General features: G+C 38.8%; 2 protein-coding genes across 7 annotated transcripts in view; one reads left to right on the top strand and one right to left on the bottom strand.

Moving 5' to 3' along the window:
• Positions 1–10,527, bottom strand: part of LOC138160705 (olfactory receptor-like protein OLF3) — a 650,404-nt gene that overhangs the window by 244,186 nt on the left and 395,691 nt on the right. The gene's annotated exons all lie outside the window — the stretch shown is intronic.
• Positions 5,976–6,941, top strand: LOC138160410 (olfactory receptor 10AC1-like). Its single transcript, XM_069087010.1, has one exon. The coding sequence runs from the start codon at positions 5,976–5,978 to the stop codon at positions 6,939–6,941; it is 966 nt and encodes a 321-aa protein (XP_068943111.1).

The following is a 10,527-nucleotide window of genomic DNA, read 5'->3' as shown; positions in this document are numbered from 1 at the left end:
AGAGAGAGAGACAGAGAGACAGAGACAGAGAGAGAGAGACAGAGAGACAGAGAGAGACAGAGAGAGAGACAGAGAGAGAGAGACAGAGAGAGAGAGACAGAGAGAGAGATAGAGAGAGAGACAGAGAGAAAGAGACAAAGACAGAGAGAGACAGAGAGACAGAGAGAGAAAGAGAGAGAGCGAGACAGAGAGAGGGAAAGAGAGACAGAGACAGAGTAGAATTCAAAGTAATATAATGCTGACTTTGGAGAGCTACTTCAGTAGAGAGGTATGGATACAAGTCACATTGGAGGGGGGTGAGGAGTGACTGAGTAGAGAAGACTTTTATTTGACTGATGAGATCCAGAGAAGTGAAATTTGTCCAGGTCACTACCCTACCGGTAACTATCAGAAGTAAAATTAGAAGCCAGATCTCTTTATACACAGTGTGGAGTTCCTCCCCATGAACTATTCATTACACTGAATTCCATCACATCTTTCCTATTTCCCATCAGTGGGAGAGGCAATAAAGTAAGGAAGACAGAACCTGTCCACAGGACTCTTGAACTAAAAGACACTCCTCATTAACTCTGCAATGATTAAAGAAATGCGCTCTCAGAGAAAGCCAGAGTGTAAAGCTGCTTCTCTTTGAGATACACCTTGGAGCACAGGTATATTGAAGCCCAGTCACCTAATCAGGTGACTGGACAAGTTTGATCCCTATAAAGATGCTCTGATGGCATAATGATGTTCTGAGTTTCATCACCACTCTTGTTCGCCTAACTACCTGCCATGTTTCTGGCACCCAGGTGCAGCAAAAACCTAAAAAAGTTCAGACATCATCACTATGAAGGAGGACCTTCAAGACTAAGAGGGATGTGCCCTGGTCCCTTTTAGCACAAATTCTTTAAAAAAATTTTCAATTCAAGGACAACAAAAGGTGACTTCAAATGCAATTTGAGAATAAAATATTTCTGTTGGATGGTAACCTCCTTGAGGGAAGGGACTCTGTTGTTTTCCATCTTTGGAATGAGGTTTAAAAAATATTTGGTCAATTGAAGTGAATTGTTCTCTATAGAATAGATGTTGACATTTTTCAGTACAAGAGAGCTAGCATCTAGAATATCAAAATGTGACAAGGCAGTGATTGTGCAGTTAAAAGCAATGAGGTTAGCCTTTTGGATTTTTGGAACAGAAACAACTTCCCTGCCAGAAACTTCTTATGTTGGGTTTTATGCTTGTTTCTTTGAAGTTAATTCTCCTCCTCTGCTACAAATGGTGGCTGGGAAATGTGGTTGTTTTTTAAAGGCCCTGCTTATTCCTTCCTTCCTTTGGAAAGAGTTTCTTAAAATACACCAAAGGCAGAAATCAGGAGAATCTCATGGTGACCATGGGACAAAAGGTCCCCTCTAGAAAGAGAAGAAGACAATGGGGACTATGACTGACGGTTTGATGCCCTCTTCACTTGGATTCTCATTCCCAAGGAGTCTTTTGGAGAAGTTAGATGAAATGGTAATAAAAGTACCCAGGATTCTTAGCAACAATTAAGAAACAAGTTGTCAATAATTCATCAGCACACGTGCTTCTGACTTTTAAAGATACTTATTTATATGTATGTTTAAATATTTGTTATTTAAATAATAATGAAAAGTCATATTGAATATTTAAATAAATGAAATTGTTGACCTCAGAGAAATTTTGTCATTATAAATGCCCAAGTATCAGAAAAGCAATGGTCACTTTTATCTCCATTCTGAAAAAAGAGATTCTTTAGGGAGTTTCTGAGAACTTATAAAAAAAAAAAGGAATAAGCCTGAACCTTTAAGTAAAAATGCAGAAGGAAAAGCTGTATAGTTGTTTTTTCTATACCTGATAAGAGAAAAAGGAGGAAGACATGAGCAGGAAAGGACAGATTACCAGAGAACGTGTAGATGGGCTCGTAGGTCATAGTGTGAGATGGATATATGTCCTGGGTGACCACAAAGGACCAAATCTCCACAAAGAGTCTGTGCAGAAAGGATATTCATTGGTGTTGAAATTAGAAAGTTTCTGAGTTTAAGGCCTGACTCTGGCACTAGAAAAGAGCACTTTACCCTCAGAGCTTCAATTTTCCCACCCGCAGGATAGGGTACAAACTATTTATACTACCTACTTCAAAGACAGATATGAGGAACGTGCACAGTATAGTTTTAGTCCCATATAAATGTAAAATGATTATATTGTTATTATTGTTATTTTTGTTGTTTACTATACCAAATCTGTGTGTGGAGGTCCTAATGAGGATCTTCTTCCACCAACATACATTATTTACAGATTACCCATTTAGGGAATTGTCTGGGACACTGAGAATTTAAGTGACTTGCCCAGGGTCACACACACAAACAGAATGTGTCCAAGGTTATTCTTGAACATAAGTCTTCATGGCAACCAGGAAAGTTTCTCGAGTCATCACACCCATGCTGGGTCTCATCATCATTATTATTATTTTCCATATTTTGTTCTAAATGTTATGGGGGAAGCTAGGTGGTGCAATGGATAGAGTGCTGGGCCTGGAGTCAGGAAGACTCACCTTCCTGACTTCAAATCTGACTTCAGATACTTACTAGTTGTGTGACCCTGGCCAAGTTACATAACCCTGTTTGCCTCAGTTTCCTCAACTGTAAAATGAGCTGGAGAAGGAAATGGAAAACTACTCCTGTATCTTTGCCAAGAAAACCCCAAATACGGTCATGAAGAGTTGGACATGATTGTACATCATTGCATACCCCTCAGAGTATTTCTGGTATTATATATAAAAGTTTTTCAGATGAGGTAAGAGTGAATTATGATGAAATGATATGTGAAAATATGGGGCATGAAAGAGAAGGCATAGGGCACAATTGGAAGTTGTAAAGGATTATCCCCTAAATTTATTCCCCATAACAAAAAGGGAAATGACCCATTCCATTACTGGGACATGGGAGAAAGAGTTAGCTCACTCTTTCTTTGTTTTTCAACTGTGAAATAGTTAATTGTTTTAGTTTTTTATTATTTTGATAATGACTGTCCTCCCTCCTCAAAGATAGAGAATAGACATTAACTACCTAAAAATACGTTTCTATTGCTTATTAATAACCACTACTATCCTTTTACAGAAAGGAAATATAAATAGGAAGGAGACAGTCTTCTCTCCCATTTTTAGATAATGCAATTATGTAGTTATGTTTTCTTTTTTATATGGTTTTATGTGGCTATAAAAAATTTATTGGACTCACTAAACTTCTCTTTTGATCATCAAATTACTTTATATTGTTGTTCATATTACTAATGCTATCTTTTACTCTTGCTGAGAGGTCTTGCTGAGCTCCATTCTGGTCAGATTACATCTTGAATAATGAATTTGGGATGGAGCAGGAAATTTTAGGTAAAATTTTGACAAGTCATAAAGATGGGTAAGTGAGGGTATAGAAAGGTTTCCAAGACAGTGAAGTGACTCAAGATAATACCATATGTGGATCAGTTGAAGGAACTAGTGATGTTTTCCCTAAAGAGAAAATAACATAGACAAAATAACTATCTTCAGTGTGTGAAGGATGGACACAAGGAAAAGAGATTGTATTTGTGATACTTGGTCCTAGAGAAAACAACGAGGCACAATAAGTGGAAATTAGAGAGAGGCATATTTCAGTTCAATGGAAGGAAAGAAAAAAACTTTCTAAGAATTAGAACTGTCTAAAAATTATATCAGCTGCCCAGTAAAGCAGTGAGATATTTATTCTTAGAAGTCTTCAGGCAGAAAGAGGATAACCATCTATCAGGTATGGTATAGGAGAGGATTCTCTGAATTAGGTAGAGAACTGAAACAGATGATCTGTAAGGTCCCTTTCAAATCTAACATTGCAGGGCTCTATGATGTGCATGGGTAGCTCAATGGGCAGACTGCATTTCTCAAATTGCTATTATATACTGAGTTCATAATAAGAAGCAGCAAAATTAACCAACTCATTGTAAGTTCAATTAAAATGGATAAGGGGGAGGAAGTTATTGGTCTCTCAGTAAAAATAACAAGACTGAACATTCACAAGTTGTCATTCTGGCCTTCCCCATCATTATCTCCATCACCAAACAAATTTTCAAAATCCATTTTTTACAGTGGTCCGAGAAGGTTTATATTACTTTTACATAATGGCATTTATGTCCCTTCAAGCCTATCTATATTGGCTATCTAAATGCTACATGAAAACAAAATGAATATGTAATCATTTCCTTGTCACTGGAAGTCTTTAGTGCAGGATAGAGAACCTCTTGTCAATAACATTAGCAAAGGGATTCTTGTTCATGCGTGGGTTGGAGGAGGTAGTGTCAAAGGTGCCTCCTACTTCTGATATTCCGGGATATACATATATACATATATATAATATTCAAAGGTACTATATAAAATATATTCTTCTGTAAAATGTGGAATTCACTGATGAAATGAAAGGTATATCCAAATATATACATCATCCACTCTTTTATCAGCAATGCCTGACAGTTAAATTATTCAGTATTTTTAATTAAATAGTACCTAATGACTATAAAGCAATTTAATATTTGTAAAGCAATATATTTCATTTGATTCTTTGCTAAAATGTCAGGAACATTGATAATATTCCTGATACAAGAAGACAGAAAGTGTCTGGGCATAGAGAAAACAGTGGACTAGTAATCAAACAGAAGACCTGGGTTTTAATCTTGGCTTGACTCTTAAGTAGCATGAGTGACCTGAGTCTACTATTTTTCATTTGTGAAATGGTGGGGGGCAGGGATTGAATTAAACAATCTAAGATCTCCTGTAACCCTAAATTTCTTTGATTATGTGATTAGAAAAACAAATAGAATAGCTCAGTCCCAGATCAAACAGGGAAGGAATTAGAGGGAGTAAAGAATAACAAAAATATGGCCCCTGATCTCTTAATGGTTAACATGATCATATGTGAGCAAGTCAAACAAGCAGAAATGTTAACCCAGAGAATGAATAGATTATGAAATGTTTGCACAGGTGAGAGGCATGTTTTATGGGAAAGAATCAAGGTTAAGATGATGGAAAAGGGCAGACGGGGAGGAGGTTGAAGAAATGTTTAAATGGAAGGGAGTGAAGACTTGGGGATCTACACTTGGAAGGGACACACAGCTATTAAGCACCACCAAGGGGACTTAAAACTAAGTCCTTCCAATTCAAATGCAATGCTCTTGGTCCTCATTCCAGGAAGCTTCCTAGGAGAGGTGCACTATATATACCACTGGATGCTCCACCATCTTTTGAGACAGGTGCTGTATATATTACTAGGCAACCAGGTAGCTAGTGCATAAAGTGCTGAAGTTGGATTCAGGTTAAATCCTGATTCAGACACTTACTACCTCTGTGACCCTGGGTAAGTCATATAACCTCTCTCAGTCTCAGTTTGCTCTGTTGCAAAATGGGAATAATTATACTACCCATTTCAGCAAAATTGTTGTAAGTCTCAAATAGTACATAAAGTGCTTTGTGCTAGTCATTTTCTATTTTATAGATAAACTAATAATCAGAAATGTTAAATGATTTGCCCATGGTCACATAGTAAGGGTCAGACTTCAGGTTCAGAGGGCTTTTGACACTACGCCATAATTCCTCTCATTAAATTGCCATACATTCAATGGTTCTTTCTCAGGGAATTCTTTCTATAGATGTCCCCTCGTTCTTCTTCCCTTGTTCCACCCTGTTCCACAGTTGTAGCAACTATAGTGTCATTAGATTTAGAGCTGGGAGGAGTTTTAGCATTTAGTCAAAAACTCCTCACTTTAAAGACGTGGATATTGAGGCCCAGAGACAAGTAACTTGTCCCATGTGACAGTGGACATTCATAAGTGGAAGAGCCAGGATGCAAGACAAAATCACTTGATTCCAAGTCCGATGCTATTTACACAACAACAGATCATGTCTCCAAACTGGCATCTCCTTCCTTTCCCACAGATACCACGGCTCTCAGTTGCAGTACATGGAGGGTGCATGGAATGAAACAGAGATACCTTCTGGCTTCTTTCTGCAAGGCTTCTCTGAGTTCCCTCACCTACAGCCTTTCCTCTTTGTGCTTCTCTTAGTCATACACCTGGCCACCCTGAGTGGAAACCTGGTCATCCTTGTGTCTGTGGCCTCAGTTGCCAGTCGCCCCCCGATGTTGCTCTTCCTCTGCCAGCTGTCAGCTATTGAGCTCTGCTATACCTTGGTAGTAGTGCCCCGCTGCCTAGCTGACCTGGCCAGGGGCCAAGAATGGGGCAGCCCCATCTCATTTGTGGGCTGTGCAGTACAAATGCAGATGTTTGTGGCCCTTGGTGGAGCTGAATGCTTCCTGCTAGCAGCCATGGCCTATGACCGCTATGTAGCCATCTGCCACCCTTTGCGCTACCCAGTCATGATGACTTCAGGGCTCTGTGGGAGGCTGGCTTTAAGCTGCTGCTTCGGGGGACTAGTGGTCTCCCTGTTTCTCACAGTGGCTGTCTTTCAACTGCCCTTTTGTGGCTCCCACCTGTTGGTTCACTTCTTCTGTGACATCACTGCCCTGTTGCACCTTGCCTGTACCCGCAGCTATGTGGAGGAACTGCCCCTACTTGGAGCCTGCATTGTACTGTTATTGGTGCCCTCTTTCCTGATCCTGACTTCCTATGGTGCCATTGTGGGTGCCCTGCGTCGCTTGCATTCACCTGGGGGCCGCAAGAAGGCTGCATCCACTTGTGCTTCCCACCTGGCAGTTACCCTGCTACACTATGGCTGTGCCACTTTCATGTATGCACGACCCAAGACCAGTTATGCCCCAAAGCAGGACCGGACACTGGCACTTATCTATACCAATGTGACACCCCTACTCTACCCACTCATTTACAGTTTCCGTAATCGGGAAGTCACCACGGCCATACACAGAGTACTGAGGCTGAAAGGAGATGGCCACTCTTTGGTCATTGGGTGACCCACACCCTTCAACCTTAAGGACAAGCAGTGGAGCCTAGGGGAGGGGAGGTAGAGTTCAGTACAAAACAAGGTGGTGTCCCTCTTCTAATCTTGCTCTATCATTTAGGCACTAGCATCTAGTGTTCAGGACTAGGAAAGAAATGGATTCAATTCTTCTTTGGATCCTATGATCTATCCCTCTCCAGAGAGACCCAATCCCTGACTAAAGATCTCTCATCATATCAAAGAAATAGGACACCTTCACACAATAAATACTTATAAAGTCTAAAATGCGCAAATGTACTTAGCTGCAACCCATTTTACCCCTACTGAGGCAATGTGGGGGTAGAGGGGGTGTGTGAAGAAGTGAAGGAAGATTAGGATAGAATGAATGGAGGATAAATAAGGAACAGAGCTTTCCTGGAGAAGGTAAGTTTTCTGAGCTAGATTTTTGATATGAAACTGATGGATATGAACTGGTCTTGAGGTTGTTAAAGCCTCACATTGGAGCTGAATGAAAGATTCACTTTATTTGGTATTTGCTGTTGAAAGATGAAAACTGTCAAGGTGAGAAAACCTACCTCACAGTCCTGTGCATCTTCTCTTCCTTAGAGTTCTGTCCCCTTACTCCTAGGACTGAAAGAGACTGAATCCAATTATTCAGAGATTTTATTCCTCACTGCTTATTCACTACATTTGTTAAAGTTACCTAATGGAAGAAAGAAGAATTGTCCCTTCCATATAAATGCTCACTTTGGATTTTTGTAGTAACAGATAGGGTTGGACTGAGCCCTGAGCAGCACTGAGTTTCTTAGTGCACCTCTCTGTTTGAACCATCTGCCTTTTATCCCCCATTGAAAGTGCCTAACAGCGCTAGACCCTTAACAGCTGATCCTGAGGTGAATTCCACTCTGAACATGCATTTTGCTTGGTTCTGGTCACAAGGTTCTGGTTCTATGATGAGGGAAAGTAGCCCAGAGTAGCAGAATAATTTAAAAGAAAGAAGACCGGATCTGAAGTGAAAGCACCCAGGTTTATATCTACATGCTAGTTGTATGACCTTAGACAAGTCACAGTCCCTCTGTAAAAATGTCTGTAAAATGAGCTAGTTGGGCTGAATGATTTCCTAGGTCCCTTCCAGATGTAAAGCTGTGATCACTTGGTCCTGGGGTCACAGCAACAAGAGGCCTTGGAACTAGTCCATTTTCTGAGGACCATGAATCTCATAGTATCTCCCTTTATCAGACAATATTGACAGGTTCACCTTCAGCTTGCCAAGGAATTGGTCCAACACACAAACTTGAAGCCAGAAACTATGAATACACAGAAATAAAGTAACTGGGTCAGAAAGGCTCCAGAGATGTGTACTGAGACTGAACAGTGAGGATAAGAGTCAGGGAACCTTTTAAAAAGTGTATTTATTTTGTTTGGTCAAAAGAATTGATTAGAAAGTGCTACATGCTACATCATTGGTTTAAGAATATTGTTTCAGGCCTGCAGCTCTTTGTCCTTATGTCACCCTTTTTGAACCCCAGATTGTGCTCTGAAAGAGGTATTCAAGCATCACATCTAGTGAACATTTCAAGAAGTTTAACATTATAAGTAAAAAATTAGCAGCAAAAAATTCCAAATTGTTACCATTCCACAAATTGATGTTTATCATCCGTAGGACTGAAATTAATTTTCTTCAAAATCTTAGGAATTTCTTGGTCCAGATCATTAGTCAATAAACACTGGTTACTTTTTGTTATATTTAGACCCAAAATTCAAGGGTTAACATGAAGTCTTTAGAAATACCAAAAAGAAATTAATAACCGATGGGATAGAGCCTAGTTTTGCAATCAGACCTTGTACAAATGAATTTCTAAGAAAATAAAGGGCATATTGAGGTAATGTATTCTGTTAGCAAGATAAGCTAAGATAAAGTCTTCAATATTTCAAAATTGATATTAGAGGATTACTAGCACATTCTAATCTATAAAGCCATTATAATAAGGAATGTCAGATATAGCAATGTAACCTACTGCTCCAACTATAAATAGCAGCTACCCTCAATGCTTGCCAGCAAGGTGAAAAACTTAATCTAAAGTAATGTTACCAAACTTCTACCTACCTATACCTTCTTCTATCCAACATTTTATCTCCTTATCATAGCTGCCTTTCTGTTAGCTTTTGATCGTTTGCAAGAGTAATCTTGAAATATAACTCAACTATTGAGTCAGCAATAGAGGAAAACCTGCTACATAATTTCAAAAAAATTCTTGCAGGAAAATGCAGAAAAAGTATGCACACTTTTTAATTAAGCAGAAAGTATAGGCATAGAAATTAGTCTCAAATTCTTCAAAGTGCTGATCAGCTTTTATTGAATACTGCTTGAATGTTCTCAAACTACTACCCTAGATCAAAACTAAATCAACTGGAGGTGAAGGGAAAGGGACAGGAAAGAGTCTAAGAGTCTAAGTCTAAGACTAAGAAGTGTCTAAGCACACTAAGCAGTGGCTATAGTGAAGGGAAAATACACTTTCAAAATTTGCATCTGATCATATTACATTTACCTTTGATGGATGTTAAAAAAAAATCCAGTGCAGTAGGACAACAAAATACACATATCCAGAAATGCAATGCAAAAGTTAAAAGATGTTTTAAGGTATACGACTTTCCAACACACGGTACCTTTTTTTTTTTAATCTAAGGCTACTGAGGGAGTGAGGTTCAAAACTTAATATGTTCATAAAAGAGATTAATATAGGCAAAAATAATTCAGATAGGTTTTCTGAATAAGGGAAACTATACCTTGAATGTTACATGTCACTTATATAGGCAAGGAATTAGAACAGAATTCAAAGGTGTATAAATAAATACAAACATTTCCAATTAGAATTCGGGTCTGTGTTTTTGGTCCATTAAACCTCAGGTGTAAAAAACCTAAACCTTTTGGTTTAGGGTGGTTTTGTGGAGGGAACATTGGGAATTAGAAAGGAAGGGGCAAGAGAAGGAAAAGAAAAGTAGAAATAAGGAGACACACAGGGTAAAAACATAAGCTAACAAGGAGAGGAAAGAAAGAAATATCTATACATGTATGCAGCAAGAAAACAGAAGAGAAAGATTATATATATATATATATATACACATATATATATATATTATATAATAATAGAAAGATATATTGCTATAACATATATATACACACACACATGTATGAGGGAGAGAGACAGAGACAGACAGATACAAAGAGACAGAGAGAGAGAGAGAGAGAGAGAGAGAGAGAGAGAGAGAGAGAGAGAGAGAGAGAGAGAGAGAGAGAAACCTGGAGGCAAGTATTTGAGCCAATTAGTTCTTAACACAGCCTGCTAATTTGGCTATAGGTTTCAGAAGACTGTCAGGTCTTCATTATCATTATAAATGTTGATTGGCTAATTCAACACTAGTCACTGCTCTTCAAATTCTCTCTTCTGAATTTTAATAGGTAAACAACAGCAGATCATTAAAGGAATTTATTCTCTGGGGTACAAATTTTGCAATATTGCCCAGAAAAATCGCATGAAATTTGTTAGTAGTCACACACACACACACACACACACACACACACACACACACACACACAC

This window comes from Petaurus breviceps, unplaced genomic scaffold, assembly GCF_028583685.1.
Source record: "Petaurus breviceps papuanus isolate PSGF00001 unplaced genomic scaffold, PetGlider_PUasm1.0 181, whole genome shotgun sequence".
NCBI lineage: Eukaryota > Metazoa > Chordata > Mammalia > Diprotodontia > Petauridae > Petaurus > Petaurus breviceps.
This window is presented reverse-complemented; position numbering and strand designations above follow the sequence as displayed.